Source organism: Cnephaeus nilssonii (assembly GCF_951640355.1).
Source record: "Cnephaeus nilssonii genome assembly, chromosome: 9".
NCBI classification, from domain to species: Eukaryota; Metazoa; Chordata; class Mammalia; order Chiroptera; family Vespertilionidae; genus Cnephaeus; species Cnephaeus nilssonii.
Genome location: NC_137080.1, coordinates 43,858,029 through 43,884,545, shown reverse-complemented (window position 1 = coordinate 43,884,545; position 26,517 = coordinate 43,858,029). Strand labels below are relative to the sequence as shown.

Genomic DNA, 26,517 nt, shown 5'->3' with positions numbered 1-26,517 from the left:
AGAGTATGATTCACTCATGTTAGGTCAGGGGCTCTGACAGTCTTGGCTGAAGAAACAGGGAACAGCGTGCAAATATGACTGCCAAGGGCCCACCTGTGGAGCAGAGTGGTGTTCCCCAAAAGCTATAGAAAGCACAGGGGTTAAGGCAACTCTCAAAATCTCCACTGCTAGTGTTGTGACTGTGGTTTAGCTGCTTTTGTCTAGAGAAAGCAACAGGCTTTACGGATCCACCGATGAAGGAACACTGCTAAATGCCATTACTAACGCTAACAATGGAGAGACCCAAGGAGCAAATGAATAGTCAGAGTGAAATTGCAGCAGATTGTAGATATAATCTCACTTAAGAGGAGATTCAATGAGACTTTTCCATTCTCATCTGACCACATTAGCTTTCTTTAAATAAGGAAAATGCTTTTGAGAATATATTTTAGATATGATCCCACTTAATAATTGCTAACATTTTCTGAGACACTGTTCTAGATTTTTTTTTAAGGTGCATAAACTCAATTAGTAATCTGGACAACCCTCCCATTAGGCACTAGTTTCATCCCCACTTTATAATCTATGAAACGGAAGCTTGGAAAAGCTAAGTAAATTTTCAAAGGTCACACAGCTAGTAAATAGCAGAGCCAGGTTTTCAACCAAAGGAGTCACAGTGGAGCCCTCAGAGTGATCAGTCTGTCCAAGAGAGAGGTGACTGTCAGGAGAGAGGTGACTGCCCAGGAGAGAGGTGACTGCCCAGGAGAGAGGTGACTGCCCAGGAGAGAGGTCACTGTCAGGAGAGAGGTCACTGTCAGGAGAGAGGTCACTGTCAGGAGAGAGGTGACTGTCAGGAGAGAGGTGACTGTCAGGAGAGAGGTCACTGCCCAGGAGAGAGGTCACTGCCCAGGAGAGAGGTCACTGTCAGGAGAGAGGTGACTGTCAGGAGAGAGGTGACTGCCCAGGAGAGAGGTGACTGCCCAGGAGAGAGGTGACTGTCAGGAGAGAGGTGACTGTCAGGAGAGAGGTGACTGCCCAGGAGAGAGGTGACTGTCAGGAGAGAGGTGACTGTCAGGAGAGAGGTGACTGTCAGGAGAGAGGTGACTCCCCAGGAGAGAGGTGACTGTCAGGAGAGAGGTCACTGCCCAGGAGAGAGGTCACTGCCCAGGAGAGAGGTCACTGTCAGGAGAGAGGTGACTGCCCAGGAGAGAGGTGACTGTCAGGAGAGAGGTCACTGCCCAGGAGAGAGGTCACTGTCAGGAGAGAGGTGACTGTCCAGGAGAGAGGTGACTGCCCAGGAGAGAGGTCACTGTCAGGAGAGAGGTCACTGTCAGGAGAGAGGTCACTGCCCAGGAGAGAGGTCACTGCTCAGGAGAGAGGTCACGGATGCTGCACAAGGCTGCACAGTCACATGAGGCTGAGGGCCTCCTCAATGAAGCTTAGATATCACCCACCTTCCTCACGAGATAAAATAAATATATTCAAACTTGAAAATGCAATCTAGATCAGCAACACTAACAAAGGCCAGGAACCATAAAATTCACTAGCAACACAAGACAAAAAATTATTGCCTCCGAAGGCAGTCAGACGCGCACATCCTGGACACCATATGTAGAGACACACTCAGTCTACAGATCCTGGGAATTAAATTTTTTTCTCAGTTCATAAGAATTAAGGAAAAATTAAAAGACTTTGTGTTGAGGTAAAAAGCTTTCTAACCAGGTTTGTTGACTGAAGTTAAAGGACAGTTAATTTTAAACTATGTGCACTTAAGAACAGCGTTTGATCTGCCAACAAGTAAACCAAAATTTTTCAATAAAATGGAAAAAAGAACGTTTTAAAGTCTGGAAGTGATATACAATTGTCATGAAAAATAAAATGTTTCAGTTGTGTGATAGCAGCTTGGTGCCAGGTCTGAGAGACACTGCAGGACCCAGAGACTTCCCAAACCAGGGGCATATGGTGGAGAATCGCTATGTATACCAGTCAGGGCTGGTACTGTACCAGACTTTTAGTATTCTACAGCTGGCAGATTCTTGAGCATCAGTTTTCATCTAGCTTTAGTTGGAAGGCAGAGAAGTTCAAGCAGTCCCCGAGTGGGCACGGTGAAGCTCTCCTGTTTCTCATAGTCATTGTTGCAACCCCAGGTGACTCCAGGTGTGTTCTTCCATGGACGGCCTCACATGGCTCTCAAACAGCACATCCCTGTCAGTTCATATGATTTCCAAAGAGGTGAGCCTGCTCTTAACTATTCAGTTCTGTGTATGAAACTGCAAGGGCAGCAGAAGTGTCAACAGCTGGGGTGGGAAAACAAAAGTTGAAAGGTTGGGAGAAACTAGAGCTGGAGGCAAATTCAAGAAGAGTTCTGTAGGACTGAACAGAAGCCTGAGGGGAGGGAGCGTGCACAGCTGAACCTGGTCCATCGCAGGCTTCCTCAGGGAAGACCTGCCTGGGACTCAGGGGGAGAAGAAAGCCCAGTGGGAAACCCTGAGAGGTACTTGTCCTCTCTGGTCCTCAGCCAATGAGCTTCCACATCAACCCCAGAGACCACAGCGAAGGATCCTGAAAAGCTCCACTTCAAGACGGGAAGGAATCTGAGTTAGAGACACTCGGAGTTCACTGAGTATAAACTATTCAAAGCCTTATTAAAAATGAAATATCCTGCTTAATAAAATATTCCGATTGTCAAATATGCTACATATGGATTATCAGTTTTCGAAGGTACGCACCCAAAATATTACACTTATGGCATTCAATGGGAGACACTTATTTTCCCCTTAATGGGGTCAGAGGCCCTCGAGGTTCTCCTTCTGCTTCAGGCACAACATCATGTAACGCCATTTCTCATTCAGCCGAGGATGGGTGAAATTGCTAGTTAGCACAATTCCCTTTGACAGTCTGTCAGATGAAGAACCAGATTCCACTGTTTGCAATATGTGTTCCATATATAAATTAATATATTAAAACTGGAGTCACAACCACAGCTAATATGGACATTGCCATCTTCTTAGGAGAAGGCCCATTACCCGCTCAGGAACTCCGTGTTTCAGCTTCACACAGACGACATTCACGTTAACCAACTCCACGTTTCCCTCTCCCTCCCGCTCCTCTCTCTCCCTTCCTCTTCAGTGACCCTTCCAGGCCTTCCCTATTTCCCCCCTTTTTAACTAGGCCTGCTTTCCCTAATCTGCCTTTCTTATGTCCCTGTGGACTGTGACATATACTCTCCAAATTTGAATGTAAAATACAGTCCAGAAAGAGTCTTCTGATAGAATTTGATAGAACTACTACTGGAAAGACCTGGGGGGTGGGGACGGGAATGATTTAATGCTTTGCAGAAAAATCACCCTTCTCTACAAGCAGAAAGCATAACCCATTAGCATTCCAAACAGGCTGTTCAAAGCTTTCAAATGGTGAGGCTGAGCTGGCCTCGCCCTCTCCCCATGCACACGCATCCCAGGGGTGCCTCCAACCTGGGGCCTCCACATACGCGGCTGACACAGCATCTGGGATTTTATCACCACGGCAGAGAGTGAGTCTGGATGGACCCACTGCTGGTTACTCCAAATTTTTTTTCGTGACTGAATGGCTTGATATGCATTAGCTCGCATGGTATTCTTTAGAGTTGATCTTTGCAGATATTTGCTCTTTCGACACATTTGTATTACAAAGAAGAACATATGGCTCCCAAAAAAACTATTTCTATATGCATAGGTTCCAGAGTTTTCCGATCTTTTTGTTTCTAATTTAGCTTTTAAAAAAAAGTTTTGTTTTTACACTTTAAAGGTGGTTTTTCTACCAGTACCACTATACAGTCATACTTAAAATTCCTTAAGGTCAGTGCAGTTTGAGTGTGTACATTTTACTTAAGAGATAAATAATTATCTTCAGGAGGTTTAACAAACAAGAAAAATGAAGAATGGGTTCCCACAGAACAAAAATGTAGAGGGCTACAGAGACCCATCCTGCCCCTTAACAGGCATCTCTCCTAGCCCCCACTCACTCAAACACAGGGAACCTCCACCAACACAACTAGGAGTTTGGCCAGTAGGATTCAAAGGCCGTACTCCCTTGACAGCTGGAGTACAGGGAATAATGTGGAAGATGTAGAGCTAATAGGAATCAAAAGTAATCCTGCCAAATGAAAAACAGAGAGAAGTGGGCGGACTTGTGTTATGTCTCAGTTGAGGTATCCTGACCCAGCTGGGAAAGAAAACTGTAAAGATGATGCATATCTATTTACATTGTTATAAGGGCTGAAATAAGTACCCAGTGACCTAACAACTGAGATTTTTCAACTGTGAAAATTATAGTTACTTGCAGCTACTTATCACAAGATGTGTTTTTTTAATAATGAGTAGGGCAAAAACTTAGTTGAAACTCACTTTATCCCATGATTTACTTCTATAAAGCAAAATTAATTATAATAAATTCATAGACAAATAATCAAACAAAATGGTTAAGTACATGAGCTTCTGGTCATTTTGCTCAGATTTCAATCTTGGTGCCATCACTCATTAATTTATAACCTTGGTCTAGCAGCTTCTCTTCTCTAAGCTCCAGTCCTTGAATTTAATTAATATTCAATAAATGCTAGCTAATCTTGTTATTTTGAGTCATTTCTATATTAGTAAATAAGCATTAATACTAACTGTTTTAGTCAGGGTAAGCAATGTTAGCTGGTCTAACAAACAATTCCAAAATTTCGGTGATCTCAGCACAACGGAAGTATTTTTCATTCATGTCACAGAACAAGGTGTAGAGGTAGTCCTGCTCACCAGTGGGGAGCCCAGAATCCTTCTATCTAGTAGCTTCTTCACATTTTATAGCCTTGGAGACCATCACTGGACCCTCTCCATCGAGCTTGCAGAGAGAGAGCTCAGGAGACTGCAGAAAATTTAAGGGCCAGGCTTAGAAGGAGTCTGTATCAAGTCCACCACTTTTTATTGACCAGCATTTGATTATATGGCCTCACCTATATGCAAAGAGGTTAGAAGATGTAGCCTAGCAGCATTGCTTGGAGGAGAGGAGAACATGGTTCCCTAGCAACGAAATATCCTCATTCTTACTAGTCATCCTTGGAACAAAGGGCATTCATAGGAATGTTACTTGAAATGTGAAGATGAAAAAAGAAAGCAATGTCTTTACAGTTTTTCCAAGTAATGGTATATACATGATGTAACATTTTGCGAGCTCTAAGTGAAAGAGTATATATAAATGGCTTGGCCCACAGTGGGTTCTCAATAATTCTTAGCCATTTCATTAATTATTGCATATGAATTTACAGACTAAGCACATTATACGCTAAATACCCTTTGTGAGACTGTACAAAATGCTTTCCACAGACCTTTCAAGACCTGTGTATATATTTCACTCTCTTCCTTTGCAAGACTGAGAAACAGAACATCCTTTGCAGTAAGAAGATAAAACTAAAGCCCCAAAGCAAAATTAAGTTTTATATTTTCTTATAATCCTGCTACTTATTTCTCCTAGACCTCATCTCAGCATCTCTTAGTTACTATTCTGAGAGTCCTGGTAATGGAAAAGAATAATAGTGTAAGGATATTTTATGTAACCTGATAACACTATTGTATTATCAATCAAGAACGTAATCTTCCTCATATTTTTTTCATCGACCTCATAGCTCCTGAGAATCAATTAAATTTTAAAGAGTCATAAGCTTTATATCAACTAACCTTCACAAAACATAGACTTATTAAATAGGGAGAACATATTATGTGCTTTAAATTTAAAGGTGATTTGTGTCTGTTAAGCCATTGAAATACACTAGCAAATTATTTCTTCCATGGTAATGCCCTATAAGACTTAACTCAGAAATGTGTCAGGAATTATGTTTATTTTATAGTTATTAATGGGGAAAAATTCCTTCCAACAAAAAGCACAAATTGAAAAGAATAAACTATCCATGTAATGTTGACAAAAAAGGAATCACAAAACAAAATTGAATTATGCTTCCTAACAGCTATGATTTTAAAAATACCATCTAAAACATTCTAAGTATTAACTGCATACCAGATGGTATTCTAGATTCCCATTTTATAGGTGGGAAAATGGAGACCCAGAGAAGTTACTTAACTTGACTAAGAACATGTTGCTAGTTTGGGGCACAGCTGGAATTTGAATAGGGAACCTTGGTCCAGGGTCAAGTTCTTAACCACTACCAGTCTCTAACATCTAGGGGGTGCCAAACTCTCTGAAACTGATACCCAATGCAATGTGGTATGTTAAATATTTCTCATGCCATTTCTGTTGTAGAAAAATACCTACTTGGTATTCCAACCCAATAGTTGGTCCCTCATTCTGAACATAGAAAAAAAAGGGTGATGAAACTAAGGAAACTATTTACCACTTATCTCCTGCCTCCTGTCCTCATCAGACTAACCCTGAATGGTATGGAAAGTTGATGAGAGCAAAGAGAAACCAACAACCCAATGGTGTAATCTCCCAAATGGGAATTGGGCAGGATAGGATGACAGTGCTGCAGGCTCTTTAGAAGTTCATGCTCATGTGCATCTTGAAAATAGCATCTCCTCTCCCAGATCGCTGGGCTGAATTCCAGTGGGGGGAGTTGGCTTAGATGTGAAGTTGCAGAGCAAACACCCAGGAGCAGGAGCCCCCACAGAGAATTCTGTCCCTTCTTCCCCGCGCCCCCCCGCCCCCCTCTCCCCAATGTCAGCAAAGCTCAAACCTACAGGCAAGCCACAGAAAGGATGCACATACATTCTCTAACTCTTGCAGTATGGGATAAACAGATTGCAAAAGAGGATATTCAAATATTCTTGGCCCTTTTCTCTTTTCAGTTGATATTTGCCATGCAAAGAGTGAAAGCTTCTTCTTTTTTTCTTCTTACACTGAAGGGTATTATCGTTTTATGGAGAGGAGATGGATTGGGTTTTTTTGAAGTGCTTGCTTTGCTATTATTGCTCAAAGAAATAAATCAGTTCCACATTAAGCCGAGACTCTCATACTAGCTTGGGAGGCCAGAGGGACAACATGTTTCCCTTTCTGAAATCACGACACACAGCTAAGAGAAAGTCATAGGATATCTCAGGTCTGCTTAGAGCCGCTTGCAAATTAGTAGCTATAATTGGATCAAAACTACCCAGCTGTTGTTTGTCACTAAATGGGTGCAGCCCGGAGAAGCCCCTCTTGTCCCCAGTGGGAAAAATGCCTGTCAGACTGCAGATCAAGCAAGAGTGAGGCCATCTCTCAGGCCTTAGAGAGTGTGCGGCTTTTGTTCAAAGTTTCCAAATTGTTGTGTAATGAGAAAACTTGAAAAACCACTTCAAAAATGCACCCAGCCACTCAGAGTGAATGAGGCAAGTGTCGTCTGCCATTGGTCTTCTCACCATCACGCCTGAAAGCCAAGCGCTTTTCTTGCTTCGGCTGCGCAGATTAAGTTCTATGATGAGACACAAGCTCTTCCTGGTCTCTCCCACCTGGTTCTCTCCCTCCTACCCAATCCACACCCCCAGCATTGATAGTCTCATGGGGGCAGTTTCACAGCTAACACTTGCTCCTGGGCTCACAGCTGCTTGGCAGTCTAGTTTTCCCAGTGCATTCAAGGGGCAGAGGCCCACCACTCTGAGATGTGTCCACAGCTTCACCCTTAACCAAATTACAGTATTTCATCTTTATTACAAAACTAGAGGCCCAGTGCATGAAATTCATGCACAGGGAGGGTCCCTAGGCCTGGCTGGTGATCAGGGTTGATCTGGGCCTTCCAGCTGCTGGCCGGGGCCTGTCTTCATTCTGCGCTGCCCCCTGGTGGTCAGCACACATCATAGTGAGTGATGGGTCCCCTGGTCAAACTCCTGGGGGGGCAATTTGCATATTAGACTTTTATATATAGACTAGAAGCCCAGTGCATGATTTAATCATGCACGTGTAAGCTGTCTGTCCGCTGGTCGGCAGCTCCGAAGTCCCTGGGCCCCTAGGGCGAGGCGGGGCGGGGGCGTGGTCCTCCTGCGGCTGGAGCCCAGGCCAGGGTCTTGCCTTTGCCTCCCGCCCAGGAAGGCTGGGGCCGCCGCCACGTGCTCCTGCGGCCCAACTGCCGCCAGACTCCTCCCCAGGGAGCCACGCAGCCCGCCCACCGCCCGCCGCCTCCAAACCTCCAAAACGCCGGCTCGGCTCGCTGCCGCAGCACAGCCATGGCGCAGATGCTGAGCTCGAGTCGCCGCTGGCAATGCGAGCTCAGCGTCCTGCCGGCCCAATCACCACCCCAGCCACCCGAGTCCCGCCCCCTGTGTCACCCGCTGGCCCAATCATGGGCGTAGCGTAGTGATGGTAATTTAAATATTACCTTTTTATTATGTAAGATAGGTAGATAGATAGATAGATAGATAGATAGATAGATAGATAGATAGATAGATTAAGCCTCACTCATGACCCAAGTGACCTATAGTAAGTCATTTAAAAATCTTTGTTCCTCAGGTACCTCATCTGTCAAATGAGAACATTGATAATAAGGTTTGGGGGAAGAGCAAACATGAAAATCTATGATAAGGTTCTAGGCTGGTTATAGACCCTCTTCCCTTTGTCTATCACCATGGTGAGTAACTTCAGGCTCTGAGCACAGTGATGTTCTTTGTATATGCTGAGAAAGTTATCCGCCAGAAATGAAGGACACCCCACCAAACCCCACATACTCACATGAACTTAAATGTTCAATTGCTGCTACACTTATTAAGGCTTATAATTTCAGAAACAGAAGAACAAAAAAACATGAAGATGGAAAATGGGTTGAAGACATCATTACCCTCAAACTTTACCCCCTCAAAAGGTTTTATTAGTTGATGACACCTTGACCAAAGAACAATACTTTCTTTAGAGCACTAAAGAGAGAAGAGGAGGAAACTGATAAGCGATCCCCACTTTTTCTTCGTTTCCCCCATTTTTCCTTCAGGGTGGCTCCCTGTCCATCATTGGTAGGAGGCTACCTCTAGGAGCCCAAGTCAAATCATATCAGTGAAGTTAGAAAACAGCAAATTTCTGTTTCCACTCTGGGAATCAGTATAGCATATTTTATAGTGGTCTACAGATGCTAAATTATTTGGACCTTCCTTCAGATGTTCCTAATTTACATTGTCTGTGACAAATAAAAAGATAAGTACAATCCATATTGCAAATGCATCTTACTATAATAAATCTGTAGCCTTTTTTCCCTGGGTCTTCTCTACCTCATGGAATTTATATTGCAGTCATAATAATGTCAGATCCACACTATGAATATCTCCCTGCTAATTATGCCTAGTTTTTAAAACAGTGTCCATTTATGAAGACAGTATTATGGTATTCTTGATTATACCCTAAATAATTCTGTAAACATAAATGCTGAATAATATTGGAATTCCACTAAAGAACTGCAATAAAAATAAAACTATCACATACATTCCAACATATTCTTTTCTTTTTACAAAGAATGCCTTTGATGAGATGCTATGCCCTTTAAAACCCCCTGAACTAGAAAAAAAATCCATAAATATTAATCCTGAATTCAGTTTAATCCTAGAAACAAAAATTATAGAATTTAGCTCAAAGAACAATACCAAAATAATAACGATAATGACTATAATAATCATATTACTAATCATAACAATATTTATTGAGTACTGATTATTGAGTATTAATTATGTCCTAGGTAATATGCTTCCATACTTTGGAGACATACTTTTTTAATACTTATGTCAATTCTTTAAAGTAGAAACCTTCTTTCCCCCCATTTTATGGTTGAGAACACTGACACTTAGATCAAGTACTTTGTTCAAGGTCACATTGCTGGTGTGATAGAGTGTAGATTAGCTAGAATTTGGATTTGAGGTCACATTTAAACTGCTTGGTTTTATGCATTCTCAGATTAAAAAAAGAAAAACAGAAGCAGAAATTTTCTCTAGTTAGGCTCCCAGCCTATCTCATCAACTCTTTTTTTTTTTTTATCATGCATGTAAAAGACCTAGAAGGCAAACTTACATTGGTGACCCTTGTGGGCAGAGTCTCTGTAGCAACAGTACATAATCACAGGATATAAATGCCCAAGAATCAGACTCTGATTCAAGGTCAAATGTGTCAGTACACAGGACTGGACTGGATGAACCACAGACTCTGCTGATTGATTTCCTCATGTGCTCCTGACAATCCAGCCCTGTCTTCACACCCTGTCTCTGATCACAGTTTCCCACAGAAAGAGTTGCTCAGAACAGTGGCAGCACCTTTTACTAGTAAACAGGGTTTCACAAACCAAGGCAACTGATGGGCCAGTATGGCATTCCACTGTTCTTCTGATATTTGAAAACCTTGATTCTGTTTCCAAAGCTTAATATACATCCAATTTGGCGAGGTTTATGGCTATGAAGAGCGTGTCCAGACTTGCAGTGTGTGACGGAGTCTGGGAGTGGACATGCATCTGTACCTGTTACATGCTATTGAATCTGGGACAGTCCCATGGTTGACGAGAAAGGGAAGAGCTGGATTTAAAGGACGTGATTGTTCAAATGAACAATCTTAAACAAGGGAACAAAATTAATGATTCAGATATACATGTGCTAGGGGCACATAGATGTGAATTTACTCACTTTGCCAATCAAAAGACAAATCAAATTTCCCTCTAATTTAAATTTTAAAATTGAATGCTATAAAAAAAATGAAAGGCTAATGGCTTCATTAAAAACTACACTTCTGCCCACAAAAATCATTTCAAATCTTAGTATAATTAAATGATCTGGCAACTTCTATATAAAGCAATTTGAAATTGCATGAATAGCCTCTGTGCTACCCCACACCCCATGACATCAACACACACAAAATCTTACACTTAACAGAAAATGACTCCATGTGCCTTGGAGAGAATGGGAGACATTAGCAGAAATCTGTGCAAATGAATTTTTTCTGATCAATTTTAACTTATTAAATAGGACTTGTTCTGAAATGAATATTGCAAGGTTTGCCATACACTGTATGTGGGGTTTTTTACATTTAAAAGGTTTATATTCTTCACAGCCTTCACAGATTCTTTTCTCCAGGGAATAAATAAAAAAGGAAATCCAGCTCAATTTGTTTCCTTCAACATAGCACAGTAGGACTTACACATTTAAGCCGCAGACAATGTCCCCTCTAGTCTCCTCCTCCCCTGAGCCTGTGTGGAGGGAGACTCTCAATGTATGCTCAGCCAGCAGCTACCACAAGTCACTTAAGTAAACACAGAGGCACCTTGGTGAAAGCAATTGCATGGTCTGAATACCATCAACTGACACTTCTATGCAGTGACCCTCTCAGGTCTCAGAAATGGTCTTTTCAGATTCCGGGTCTTGAGGTATTGATTTCAATCAGCAGCTTTTCCTAAGAGCATCATTTCAAAAATAGCCCTGTCACAATTTCTACGATCTCATCTTAGTTTCATCTGGGCTTTGTATTCCTATTTGAAACCATCCAGCGAGATGACACCAGAGGGTTTTACTGAGACATTGATTCAACTTCATGCATAGGCAATAAAATGTATTCTCCTGTCTATGAAAAAGCATTAATATTTAAGTTTGATGGAGGGAATGTTTGGGTTTAAACAGTCCAGTTACTTTTCTTTGTCTTCCAGTAGAAATAAAAAGCCCAAATTAGAGCACGCCTATGATAAAATTCTCAAGCTTACTGCTGACTTGAACTGGCAACCTAACACATCAGCATCAATTCTACCCTTTCGGGACATATTAGGGCTAGGTTAAAAAAAAAAGAAAGAAAGAAAAAGTCGAAAAGATGTGTGTGTGTTGTCAAAGTAAAAAAGACAAGAAAAAAATCATGTGTGCATGTATGCCTCTAACAATCTATATGATGTCAAGTTTTTCTCAAGTTGTAATTATACAATGTCTAACAAATATTTATTTAATGACAGTGATCAAAAAGGATGACATCCATCCTTTCACTTTACAGTAAGAATGTAGAGGTTCTGAGTCACCCATAATCTTGTCTATTAAAAAAAATTCTTGGATTGCCTGATACCTTCCCAAACAGATAAATCCAGGTTATTTTTCTGTTTCAAAGGAAATGCAAGGAAGCTAACCTTAATTACTTCCTATGCTCTAAACACTGTAATAAATACTTTACATATGTTTGTTCCTTTAATCTTTACATAAGACATTTGAGAAAGTAATATCATATTATACAAATAAACAACTAATATCAAGTGACCTGTCCACATCACTAGGATTGGGATTTCAATCCAGGTCTTCAGAGCACAAATACAGGCATAGTTTTATCATCTACTATGTACCAGGTGTTATATGAGGTAAGGGGCATTTACAGCTGAAGAGTATATGGGTCCTGTGCTCAAAGAGCCCATATTCAAATAGAGACCAACAGGACAAAAAGATTACAAATGAAAATATAGAGGAAAAGGCCTGAAGCTAAACACTAGTACACTGAATACAGATTATATTAAAAGATATATTTGAGTGAGCAGGTCTTGGCCAGGAATGCAAGGATGTTTCAACATTAAGAGAGAATGTTTCACATTAGAAAATTAGGAAAGAAATGTACTATCACCTTAAATGCCAAAAGGCATTTGATGAAAATGAATATCTGTTACTGATGTTTAAAAACTTACTAATATAGAAATAAAAAAAGAAATTGCAAATATTGGAAAGTAAATATTATCTTCTACCCAGAAAATCCAAAGGAATCAACTAAAAACTATTAGAAACAAGAGTTAAATAAAAGATAATTAGTATAAGATAAATATACAAAAATTAAACACTTTCCTATACACTACCAATTCCAAGTTAGGAAAAAAGTTTTTTAAAAAAGATCTACATGGTGGTAGTTCACAAAATTATTGAGTACCTAGGAATAAAATCAAGAAATATGGCCAGCCAGTGTGGCTCAGCAGTTGAGTGTCGACCCAGGAACCAAGAGGTTGCCAGTTTGATTCCCAGTCAGGGCACATGCCTGGGTTGCAGGCTCAATCCCCAGTAGGGGGCGTGCAGAAGGCAGCTAATGATGATGTTCCTCTCTCACTGATAATGTTTCCATATCTCTATCCCTCTCCCTTCTTCTCTCTCTAAAAATCAATAAAAATACATATTTTTAAGTAAAAGAAATATACAAGACCTATATGAAACAAGACATGAAACTTTATTGAAGGACAAGAATACAGTCTTGTGTACTGTTGAGGGAAAGTCCACTTTAACAATGTTTTTAAAGGGCAATGTAGTAGTATTTATTAAAATTGAAAATACCCTTTGACCCAGCAGTATTACTTCCAGGAAACTGTTCTACTGAAATTCAGTCAAAGGTTCAAAAGGATCTGCTTGCAACGATGTTTGATATATATATATATATATATATATATATATATATATATGTGTGTGTGTGTGTGTGTGTGTGTGTGTGTGTATAGAATATAAAATAATAAAAATTGGAAAGAAGTAGGTGCTTATCAAAAAAGAAATAGATCAGTAAGCCAGAGCACATTTACATTATAAAATATCACATATCCATGAAATAGAATAAAAGGGATCCATAGAAACTAACTTAGAAGGATGCCCATCATACTTTGTTCAATGAAAAAAAGTTGCAAAATTATATGTATTCTCTCTATTGCTGTACACATTCTATATTGGTTGTATCAGTGTTTCACCTAGCCTGTTGTTTTTATAATTTAGTAAAGATCTTACAGCTCATAGTACACTCCATAAATTTCATAACAGAAATGCGAGCCAAGTACTGTGAGAGCCCCGAAAGGAAGTGTAAAACTTTCCCAAATGGAATCAGACTGCAGGCGACACGTGAGAACTCTGTGCCTCAAGGGCAAAGAGGACGTTTCCCAGTGAAGAATGGCTGTGGAGCCTTCGAAGACAGAAGCGCCACGCCAAGGCCCGGACAGTGGAAGGAGGCCACCCTCCAGGAAGACTGGAGATCCCAGGGCAGCAGAAAGCTGGGGTGTCTGGGAGGACAGACGGAGGAAAGACCCAGGACGTAGTTTGGAGCTCAGTTAGGAAGCACCTGATGTGACAAGCAAAGGGATTTCAATTTCACTCAGCCTCACTAGGGACACAGAAGGGCTTTTTAAGTAGACGAATGGCATAAAAGCTTCAGGAAAACAATACCCTTTGTACATAGTGTGGGAGATGTATAGTACAGAACAGGAGGAGGGAAATTTGAGGGGAAGAGAGGGATTTTGAAAAGAAAGTCAAGACGTTGAATGTGTGGTAGCATCTCACACAGTGACAGGGTAAGAATTGGGGAAAGCATTTCTTTTTAATGGATCTGTGTCATACAACACAACTTAGAAAATGGAATATGCATCAAAAAATGCAAAAGGAGCGTTGGGGCAAATGAGAGGAAAAGGTAGATTTGAGAGGGCAGGAGAGACAGGACACAAAGGTGCTCATACGCACCATAAGCCAGGAACCAAGGTGTCACATATGCATCTTCCCGTCAGTGTACAAGTCATGGGGCAGAATCGTTCACATGAATGGGACGGCTCAGGTCTCAGAATCAGAAGGCGGTAAGCAAGTTTGCAACCTCCTCGCCAGTGAAGAAACCATGAAGCAAATATAGCGATGCTTATTGACTCCAGGTTATTCTTGCGGGTAACACAAGCCGCAGGAAGTTCTATGACCTTGACTCTGGACCAAGATGAAAGAGCCTGCAATACACCATCGTTTGTGAGGCGGCATTTCTTCAGTCATCGGACACGTGTTGACTGCGTTTCTCTCCTGTGCCAGCAGGCTCTGTGCTGGGGGCTGCAGCTGGAGGCCACGGAAGGATGGACAACAGTCCCCGCATGGAGGGTCTTTGCTGCTAATGAAACAGCCCAGACAAACACCTAGAGAACCTGAGAGGGCGGCCAGGAACATCCCTATGGGGAGTTGAGAGAAATGTGAGTGCCAGGCAGAGGGGGAGGTGTGTCAAGGAAAGCCCCCCACACACACACCCCACCCCAGGCAGCTTTCAGAGGCGTGGAAGGGCCTCTGGTTCCCCCCATCACCGCCCCCCAACTGTGAACCTGAGTCAGGGGCTACACTTCTCTTCTGGGGGGCAGTGGCAAGCGGCAGGTCAGCCCACGGAGGCGCCAAGTGTTAGCGGCACACGGACTGGATGATGAATGCGGGGGGAGGAGAACGCATGCCCCTGTGCTCCCAGGCTCAGTAACACGCGCGCCACTACCCATGGAGCGAGCTGCTGAGCGCCCAGGGCCCCGCGGGCCTGGCTTCATCCATGCCCACCACAGCTTGCTGAGCTGTGAGACCTCAGCATCCTCGTGCCACAGAGGAAGCCACCGGTTGCTGAGATAAGCAGGCAGGAAACGGACAAAGAGACTGGTGTATTTTGAGGTGTTGGGAAGAGATATCGAGGGCTCGGAGCACTCAGCCTTCAACTCAGAGTAGCATTCACGTTGCTCTCAGGATTTAAAACAGTAGCCACGAGGGCTGAGTCCAGAGCAGCTGAGCAGGGAGTGTGTGTGTGTGTGTGTGTGTGTGTGTGCCGCCCGCACGTGTATGCATGTACCTGAGTATGTGTCAAAGGAACACTGGTACACTGAAAAATCCAAGAGGAGCTGAGACAAGGCAAAACAGGGAGGAAGGAGATGAGGGTGAGCAGAGGAAGAGAGCTGTAAAGGGTTTAAGGCTGGGATGTCCAAAGAGAGGCATCGCTGGGACATAAGGACACAATTTTATGCCTGATCTCAATCTCTTCCTTTTATAAAGTGCCATAGATTCGATGACAAGATGTTATTTTCTGTAACTGGGAGGGTAACCTAATGGTTACCTCTTTTCTTCATCCTCTTTTAGAGATGGTCACTGAAGTAAAATGTCATGTCTGCAGGATGGAGTGAGCTTGAGAAAAAAGTAAAAATTTGGAGTAATACAGCACATCACAAAAATCTCTAATAAGGAGACCTGGAGACCTGGCCACAAAGCAGCCAAGGGGGTAGGAAAGAGGGGTAGAATTCTTTAGCCACCTTATTTCCTTTTGTGGACAGTAAGTGGAGCTGCAGCAGTGTTCATGAGAGAAAAATGAATTGCAAGAACAAAACATCCTAGCCCTGGCTGGTGTGGATCAGTTGATTGAATGTCATCTCATGCACCAGAGAGTTGCCGGTTCAGTTTCAGGTCATGGTGCATGCCTGGGTTGGGGGTTCAGTCCCCAGTCGGGGTGTGTGCTGGAGGCAACTGTTTCTCTCTCACATCGATGTTTCTCTCTCTCTCCTCCTCCTCCCTCTTATTTCCTCTCTCTCTAAAAACAAATCAATAAAAACATTTTTATAAAAGAATAAAACAATCTAAGTATTATATTAAAAGATAACCTCCATGTATGTTAATTTTATGCAGGAAAAGCATGCAGGTCAATTATAGAGCAGGTGTAGGTATTTAAGCAAGAACACAGGTGCTTGCCAGATGTATTTAAGTCCCGGAGCAAAGATAAGCTAGTCTTCCCACCTCTTCTCCTCTACATCCTCAAAATTTTTTCTTAGCTATTGATGGCCTTTAATTATGTAACAGAATTGCAAATGTTGATTTAAATTGTGACTCTGACCTTTTAAATTAAAAAAAAAAAGTTTAGCATGGCACCATAGACAAGCCCTGTCTGGCCTGACTAATGGGCATGTGACTAATACAAGGGCTGAAATCAGAAATTAAGAAATGTAGAAATGCATTGAATAATGAACCTCAATTATAGACTGGATGACTCTTCTCACATTAGATCCCAATTACCCATTCTCAAGTGAACTCTTCAGGTTTAGTTTTTGTTTTTTAAATATATATCTATACCAAGCAAAGCTATCACAAAATCCTCCCCAGAAACAGAGAATGATTTCCTTATGGCTCGGGAGACACTGCCAAGATTCCCTTTAAGGTTTACTTAGATGGCACTCAAGTAAGATTCCCATATGGAATTACTCCCCACCCAGGAGCCTGACCTGGGGGGAGCTGAACAAAGAGATTATTTACAAACTCCCAAAGCAGGGGCTGTTTCACATGTCTCCCACCCTGGATCTCATTCCATTAGTAAATGCAGCACATATTCAGTCATAAAGTATCCTTATGAAAAGGCCAAGGAGTGCTCCCGCGGATCGACCCCCTGACACTGTGAGGCAGAGGCCGGGGCCGGGATGGCTGGCAGGCTGCCTGAGCTGCTGGCACCGGGCAGTTCCCACCACCACTGAGGCAGCCATCTCGCAGGAATCATCTGTGTTCTTGAGGGGCCACCTTCCTGTCAGATAACTTTCCGTTTTCCTGCAAATGATAATGTAGTAGTTGCGACAGCCCCATAAGCTCAACTAACCAAGCATCCTCAAGAGCGGGACCTTAAATAACACAGGCAATACAGACATGCCAGTTCTTGGTAGAGTGGCCTTTGGTTGGTTTTTATCCAAAGGGGAGGAAAAGATTCCCATGAAACAGAACAGAGTATTTAAGGACTGTCATGAAAAGGTAATACTTTTGTGTTGACTATCCGAAAAACGTTGGGTGAAAAATTTGTGTCTTTTTAAATGACCAATTAAGCCACTTGTGTTTTGTTCATGGAGAAAGCCTCAAAATATTTTTTCAAATATCAGGGGGATCCTATTAGGATAACTTGCCTATAGCTTATCGTGCCCTAGAGTTTTCTCGGTATCATGGTCATATAATAGAAACATCAGAATGCTCATTCAGTAGGAAGGCAAAATGCCGGGTAAGAGAGCTGCAGCCTTGGCTTCTGCATCCTGAGGCTGGTCATCAAGTGCAGTGCAATATGGAGGAATAGCTACGGATCTGGGGCTACCGGAGCCACTGTCCACTGAGCTGAGTGATCTCTTTCATGCAACCACCATTTAAACACTGCTTTCTTTCACTTAATTTTTCTTTTATTATTATAGAAAGAATACAGAATGAGCTAAAGTAAAACTTTGGAGTAAACCTGCTTGGGTTGAAATTTCATCTCCACCACTTACCAGCTGTGCCACTAAGTTCCTTAACCACTCTGTCTCACTTTCTGCATTATGGAAACTGGGCGTATTGGTATGTCCCTCTGTGATGGTCTCTACTCAGGTTTCGGTGATAATCTGAGCTTGGTTCAGTGCCTGGCACATAATGATTAAATAAATGCCTGTCATATTTATGATTATGTAAAGACTTTACACTTTCAAAGCACATAAAGAAAACCAAAGACCTTCTGTATGTGCTTTTCCATAACATCCTACAATGAGAAAGATTCTCACTATCTATCCCATTTGGGGCATATAATAGGTTTTCCATAAATATTGTGGATTAAACTGTTACTTTGGAGTATAAAGTGGGTGAAAATTATATTTTCAGAAGCAAAAAAAAATCATGATAGAAAAAAATCTGATAAGTGCTATTATATTAATAGCAATAATATTTTATGCAGCTTTGTCAAAAAATTATGAAATACAAACAAATTTCTATTGAATTAAAAAATATACTGTGTTGGTTGGTTGAATTGTCTAAATTGACAATTTCTGGAATACATCAAGGTAAATCAGAAATTTCTGGAGAAAGAAAAGGTTGGGCGATATAAAAATGCTTAAGAGAAAACCACTGAAAATCTATTTTTGTTTGATTTAATTCTTCATTTTAAATGTAAAAAATACTTTGAATTCCAAAATAAAAATTATTCGAGATGAGTTTTTAATTTGTTGTTGAATGACAGCAAAATAAATAACCTCAATCTTATAGGTTTTCATTTCCCTTGGGCATTAAAAATGTAATCTGTAACTTTCAAATTTCTTGCTTTATTTTAGAAAAGTGGATACCAAAGAAGTGCTGCTTAAGATGTTGTAATGAAAAATTGAGAAAACAGTCTTCAGTGTCTAATAAAAATTAGACCCATCACTTAATTGTTACTGGGCATGTATGTAAGATACTAATGCTAAGTCTCTTAAAGTGGTGTGTGTGTGTGTGTGTGTGTGTGTGTGTGTGTGTGTGTATTAACCATTCCAACAGAATCTAAAGCTAAAACAGTCTTTATTTCTTTACAGCTCTAAACTGCTGAGTGTCAGTATGTTTTGTCCTATAAAAATTTCTGTCAATGAATAATTCAGACACAAACTGCATATTGGTAACTATATTTAAAACCAAAAATTCGTCACATAATAAATACATTTTATGCACATGTTAACTTCGAATTTACTTCAGAAAGCTATTTACAATATAAATAATTATAAATGGGAGCATTTTGCAAGATATCATTGACATAGCTAATATTTTCTACTTTACATTCCAAAGTAAAAGTTCAAATTACAGATTTATACTACGATGTCACTAAAAACTTTACATTGCAAGATGGTATTTGAAATATTGGCAATCAGTATCTTCTTTCACAAATATAATCCTCCTTATAGCATGTCAGTCAAAAAAAACAAACACAAAATATTTTCTCTTTTTTGAAGTGCCTACTCATATGTTTCCTTTTTTGAAATATGCCCCCTTTGGAAAAAAGAAAACGGAAAAAGTTACAGTACTTCTAAAAACTTTTCACGCCATTTCATTTCTTTTGAAATGTAAACACTCCAGGGTTGTTGGGTGTAAATTCAATTGTGATTAAATGTGTTCCAGATCAGCAAATTAGGACAAATTTTCCACTATATAGGTTTATGAAAGCAAAGCCCCATGCAGCAAAATTACAATAATTAAAACTATACATGTTTGGTTTAAAATAATTAATTAGGATTTCTTATATGAACCATCAGTTTTTAAGGAGCACAGCAGAATAAAATCTTGTTTCTTGCTTTACAATTTCATGTGTGTGTATACATATATGTATATGTAAATGTGCATGTACACAAATATATGAATACACACATACAGCTTTTCTGCATACAATCTTAGAGAAGGAACTCTGAACAAACCCCTCTGGATCTGAGCACAATCTCACTGTTTGAGTTAAGCACTGCCCATACAATTCTCTTGCACAAGAAATGAGCACCACACGGAAATTGCCCCCAAGAACATTTTCTATGTAAGATATCCTTTCCATATGTTCATAGCTGTTCTGTCATTCATTTGAAGTTTAGAATGATAATGAATGTTTTATCCACAGTGCATTTCCCAGTAAAAACTAACCAACAGATTTTGCTGTCTTAGAGTCAAATTCCTATTTGAGAAAACTGACATTTACATAAAATTTGAGTCACTTAGAGAACCATACGATTTAGATTCTTTATTAAGTCTGTTAGAAAATAGAATGTATGTCTATTTTCTGTGATTTGAGTGAACTGGGGAGTCAGAGCTTGGCATTCAAACTTTTTAAATTAGAGCATATTAAAGTGTAAGCTATCCACTGGGCCAGGTAAGTGACCCCAAAGGGCCAAATCCTCAGTTTTCCAAATATCAGCATTCACTCTGTCACTTCCAAATTCTAGCACCAATAGAATTTCACTGGACACCTTAGGAATGTCCTGCTCTTGAGAAAGCGAGCTACAAAATATCATCCCTATATTAAGAATGCCTCTTTAGCTGTAGTGTCTTCTATCAGACTTAGTTGGTCTTTTTATTTTAAAATATCTATGCATATTTTCCAAGTGATCTTTTATTGAATCAATCTTCACTCCTCATTTAAGAAAAAAGAAAATGGAGCATATTATCCTTTTCCAAAAGATCCTATTAAAGCTTGTTTTAAGTGGATTCTCTGCCCAGAGGCATGATGTGGCAGCAGGGTATAGAGAAAATTAAGAATACTACCCAATGAAAATAGTCGAATCCCATAAAATAACATCAGGAAAGAATGAGTGGATTTACCAAAGGCAAACCATTTATTGCATCCTGTCTCATTTTGAATGTCACATCAGCACTGTGTCAAATTATCCTGTATCAAGCAATTACAGTTTAGAAAAGCTGGTCCATTATATTCAATATAGCATGTCAAAATATGGAGCTGAAGCACACCTAACATGATGTGACGATTATACTATGCACCCAAAAATAATATGTCAAATTTGTATATTCTCAATAATAATTTTAACAAAATTTTCTAAAGAAATATGGGGAAAATATTCATTATTTTTTCCTTTGGTCATTCAGATTTATAAATTAGGTAGGGCAGGCAGGTAAAATGGGCAATAAAGATATTCTTACTATTACTAGAAAGCACGAGCTTTGTTTCATCTAATGAATTGCTACATATTGTAAGAGTACTTGGATAGAGCACATCTGTATGAATCCCCAAGGTGATATAAAAATTATACTTCTTTGTCTATTTCAGTTAAGTTTCATGATTCTCAGAATTTAACCAAGTTATGGAAATCAAGGATTAAAACTAAAGCCAATTTAAGTTTAATTTTAACTGATGAAGTTATTGGGAACATACATATTTTACATCCCATATTTTAAAAACACAGATAACATCTTCATTTTGAGGCAATATGTTTCTGCACAGAACAAAATAATGTAGATTATAAATAGATTTTAACATGTCTATGTGTGCTGAAAAGTTGCCTTGCCATAACCTATCTCATTTTATCTTGGGTCATTCTGCAATAATCGTGCCACACTGCAAAAAATATAAGCTCTAGAATACTGTAGGCCTGTGTGGCATTATATGTAATGTAATAAATATGATATTATAAAATTTTTGACATATAAAGTAAATAAAAGGTTTATATTTAAAAATGGGTCAATCTATCAAAATTTTAATTAAGATGTAATTTAGTTAATTCTACCCTCACTTAAAAATATTGGTCATACTATTTTAAAGAACATTAGTCCTTCTGATTACCCCATTTATAGAACTTATAATTTACTTCTTTCCTCAATTAACTTTCTTCCATATAAATATCCCACTGAAATTTCTTTAGTGACAGTCTTTTCTTTCATATTAGTTCATTTTCCTTGATTCTTAAGATTCTATTTCCTTTACAACATCTTCCTGTGACCTATTTAGTACAATGTTTATCCATCAATAAAACCCATCTGTATAGATTTCCTTTCCAAAACACACCATATTCTTCAGATATTTGTCTTTGAACATTTATCCATCTACAGAAGTCTGCAAAACCTTTAGCATTCCTAAAACCTTACTTCATGTTGCAGAATGATCAAAAATTCATCTTAAGTATTCCAGGGGCTTCTTATAAATATTTTTTTCTCAAAAATACTGAATACTTTTGCTTGTATAGTTCAAAATGTAGTTTTTATTGTTTGAACTTTTTAGAAAGTATATATAACCACTAACTTTCTCACTTACTTGTACTTTTTCCATTTACAGCACAATGTTGTTCCATCATACCCAAGACATATTTATTTAATTTTATGTAGCCACTTTTCTTGTGTACAAACAACCCAGTATTCATTTCTCAGATTATCAGCATTCAGATTGTCACCTACCTATGGATTGCCAAATGACTGTGTTATATGAAAATACAGTACTAAATCCCTGAGTGTTCAATGCCATGGTGTCTTCAAAATTATAAGTCAGTGTCTTCCAATACATTCCCTCTCAATATGGCAAGAGTTTCAGGCATGGGGCTCCTAGAAAATATTAGCTATGAAACGTCTCTAATAACATGTCACTTCACTTTGATTCCTAGAGAATAGTGCATTAAATAAATCTTACTCATTTTTCTCCTCCCTCATCAGTTTTGCCATCTATATATTGGCTGAACTACAAAGTTGTCTGTAACTATACATGCCTAAAAGAGTCCATGCACCTGCTTAAGCCACGAAGCATTTAGACCTCTATATGAGTACAGAAAGGCCAGAACGATCAGTCTTGACAACTCACAGCAGAGAGTTAACTGATTAAAAAGTTCAGTTCTGCGGCATCACTGAACCACAGAGCGGTGAAACATTAGAACTGCCATCAGATGAAGATACTAGGGCCCCGGTGTGGTGAGTGATACCTCTATGTCCCCAAAGTAAGTTATAGGCATGGTTAGAACCAGAACCCAGAGATCTTGGCATCTTAGTCTGCTAGTCTTTCTACAGTTTCATTTAAGACCAATTTTATTGTTTTTGCTTGCCTGGGGTGGGAATGGCTGGGGGAGGGGTGGTCAATTGGGGGAAAAGGAAACATATGTAAAACTTTAGACAATAAAAAAAAAACAACAATAAGGAAAATGAATACTTCGCCTGTTGTTCAAAGTGCTACTCTTGCCTATTTAATCCCTTGTCTATCAGCCTAAACTTTTGTCTTAGACTCTCTCCGGAGGCTTTCCACATGTTGTCACATTTGCACACCTGTACTTTGAAATGTTGTCAAAAACTTAACTGCTATCATGTAGCACTTCACCGTTTTTTCCTTAGTTTTTGCACATATTAGCCTTTTTTCTTGGTAAATTAATTTGAATTTGGGGAGGGTTGGTTTTATAAGCCCCAAATATGTTGACTATATATTCTGAACCTTAAATGGTTCGTTTTGCCTCTGGCCTTCCTAGCTTCACTAACTATTTCCAATTGGCACTCCAGTTTTTTGATGTGTGTCCCAATGTCTCAGTACTTTCACTTAGAAAAATCCTCACTGATATGTCAATGTGATCCTGTTCCTTGTCTAACTCAAAAGTAAGGTAAAAAAATTACCACTTCCTGATTGCTTATAATGGGTACCAGGTGAAAACGCATTCTTATACCATATCCATAACCATTTCCCTAATTTATACCTGAACCAAATGAGCTGGCTGGTAAGAAACTCGAAGAAGAAAACACTTTACAAAATGTATCTCTCTCTCTCCCTTTCTCTCTCTCTCTCTCTCTCTCTCTCTCTCTCTCTCTCTCTCTCTCTTAGCTTGAGAATAAACATTTCTTTAATACTCTTAATGTTCTAAGATTAAGGAAAGTTACCCATTTGGGGTGAATTGGTGGTACATGGTCTATATTTCTGCATGGAAGTGTACACTGCAGCTTGTAGATAGCGCTCTGTGTGCACGAGGGTCACTGGATCATCCCAGCACGATGTTGTCATCCATCAGTTCTTTCATGTGGTACACATGCTCACTTAATCTACACAAGTGTTTTTCAATTCAAAGTGTATCCATTCTGTTCCCATATAATTAGAGGGGAAATTTGTGTACTCACTTTAGCTCCATTATCTGTGCTTAACCTTGAATGCTAATGCTGTGTGTTTTTTCTTTGATTTCAAAGGAACACATGTCAAACACCCAGTAACTTAAATTATCCTCTCTAATGATGTGTAGCATAGTAAATACTGGTCATGGGGCATTAAACTATAAATACGTTTCAAAGATCCTTAAAGAACAAAATATTTTAGAAAAACATCAGCTTCCATTGGTTATTATAACAGATGTTCCCTTGTGTCCTTGTGCTGGGTCTGGCTGCATCCTTAGATGGGAAGTTACATCAAAGTGTGAGCCATTACAGCCCAAGGAATAGTTTCTAATGGTTTCGCTGTCGTATAAGTGCTCCAAGGCATATCCAGTTAATGTGTAAGCATGCTTATCGAAATACTGCCGGTGAGAGCCAAAGCAGTTTGGAGAGAGGGCAGGGTGGTCCCCTGCTGTCTGATGAGGAGACATATCCGAATGGAGATAGTCTTTAGCTAGGATCAAACTGGATTTTGAAATGCGATCTGAATTGGGACTACTTATCCGAGACAGTGCCGTGGGGCTGTTGTCATAGTCGTTTTCGTGGGGGCTCAGCATCTTTCCCTCCCTCTGCTGGATGCGGTCACAGGGCGAAGTGTTGGCGAGGGTGGAGCCATGACAGACTTCGCCTGTCGGTGGGGGCTGTTGGTAGTTTGCAAAACAGAGGGAGTGTTTTTTCCCAGCTCCATTAATGGAAGCCAGTTGGTCTGGGGGGGCTTTCCTTAGCTGCAATCTGTTCTCTTCTTCTTTAATCATTTGCTGGGTAGCTCTTATCAGAGTTTCAATTTTGCTAGGTTCGTGTGGGCTGCTTTGATATTGCTCGGTGCGATATCGGTCACCTGATTCGCTGGCAGACCCGGGGTCTGGAGAACTGACCACACTGTCTTCATCCCAATGACCTCGCCCTAGAAATAAGAAAAAGCAAAAGGTAAGTGGTCTCGAAATTCACCCCCTCCCCGCAAAATGTAAGTGTATTCTTTTTTCCAAAAAAAAACCCTTTTATCTTTCTTTTTTAACACATGAACCAATATTTGAAACAGACAGGCTCACAGGACAGACAGAGTCTCAACGTATTGTACTGGAATTCATAGCTCTGTGGCTTTTAAGTGCAGATGAAGTTTATAACAAGTTTTTTAGAATGTAAACCTCGTTTGAAGGTTGTGAATGCCAATTAGCGAAACGGGGAAGCATGTTTCTACTCCATGTATGCACATCATCGGACCTGCCCAGCTGTAAATAACAAAAGAAAACTGCATAGCATTTGGTTTATGTTATTTTCTAGGAAAATGTCATGTTAAATTGATGCTTAGAAAATGCTTTCAATTGGATTTGAGGAAGATGATATAGGCTGGACTATTTTCTCAATTCCAAACAAATCACTTAAAGCAGGCGTCCTCAAACTACGGCCCGCGGGCCACATGTGGGTGTTTTTGCCATCTTGTTTTTTTACTTCAAAATAAGATATGTTCAGTGTGCATAGGAATTTGTTCATAGTTTTGTTAAAACTATAGTCTGGCCCTCCAATGGTCTGAGGGACAGTGAACTGGCCCCCTGTTTAAAAAGTTTGAGGACCCCTGACTTAAAGTGTCAATATTGCTTAATGTATCTTACAGTAAGTAGACTTACAATAAAGCTCTAATGTACTTTTTAAACTGCTTAAGAGCTAAAAACATATATACATTCATATACATGTATATGTGTAGATGTGTGCATGGATATGTATATATCTTGTCTCAATCAAATATATAAATATTGTCTTCTCAAATGTAGTGATAAAAATCTCAGTTTCATACATAATCATATTTAACTACTATCTTAGATTGTTTCTGAAATAAGGTGAAGAATAAATAGAACATTTAAATGTTAATAATTCATCTAAACCAAGGAAAGAGATCTAATACGCAGGAATAGGACATCCAAAATATATTCCGTGAATTAAGTAATTCTCAGAGCAGTGTGAAGTCAGTATGAAAAGAGAGAAGAGGAACAGGAAGGGACACGGGAAAGCTGTAAACTGCCTAATGTGGCAGAGAAGCCCTGGGTCACACTACCCAGTGCTTTCCTGTTCTCTTCTCTTCTTACTTTGTTTCTAATATTTTCTTCCAGACAATGTAGGTTAAGCCAGGATTTTCATTTCACTCCATCCCTTTGCCCTGGGTTTCCATTACTAGTCTACCAAACTAGAGCAACTCAGAGTAAAAGGAGACAAATAAAAAGCAAAAACAGAAATATTAAAATCATTGAAGGTGCCTGGCCAGCATGGCTCTGTGGTTGAGCATAGACCTATGAACCAGGATGTCAAGGTTTGATTCTGGTCAGGGCACATGGCCAGGATGCAGGCTCATTCCCCAGTGTGGGGCATGCAGGAGGCAGCTGATCAGTGATTCTTTCTCATCATTGATGTCTCTCTCCCTCTCCCCCTCACTCTTCCTCTCTGAAGTCAATAAAAATATATATATATATTAAAGATCATAGAAGGCAGTCAGTGCCTG

General features: G+C 40.0%; 1 protein-coding gene across 2 annotated transcripts in view; it reads right to left on the bottom strand.

Annotated features, from left to right (window-relative positions):
* Nucleotides 1-19,098: 19,098 nt before the first annotated feature.
* SIM1 (SIM bHLH transcription factor 1) overlaps nucleotides 19,099-26,517 on the bottom strand; it is a 75,380-nt gene continuing 67,961 nt past the window's right edge. For both annotated transcript variants that reach the window (XM_079781502.1, XM_079781503.1), the window contains one exon: nucleotides 19,099-24,930. In XM_079781502.1, coding sequence (XP_079637628.1) covers nucleotides 24,200-24,930 — 731 coding nt within the window. In that variant the 3' untranslated portion in view covers nucleotides 19,099-24,199. The remainder of the gene's footprint in view (nucleotides 24,931-26,517) is intronic.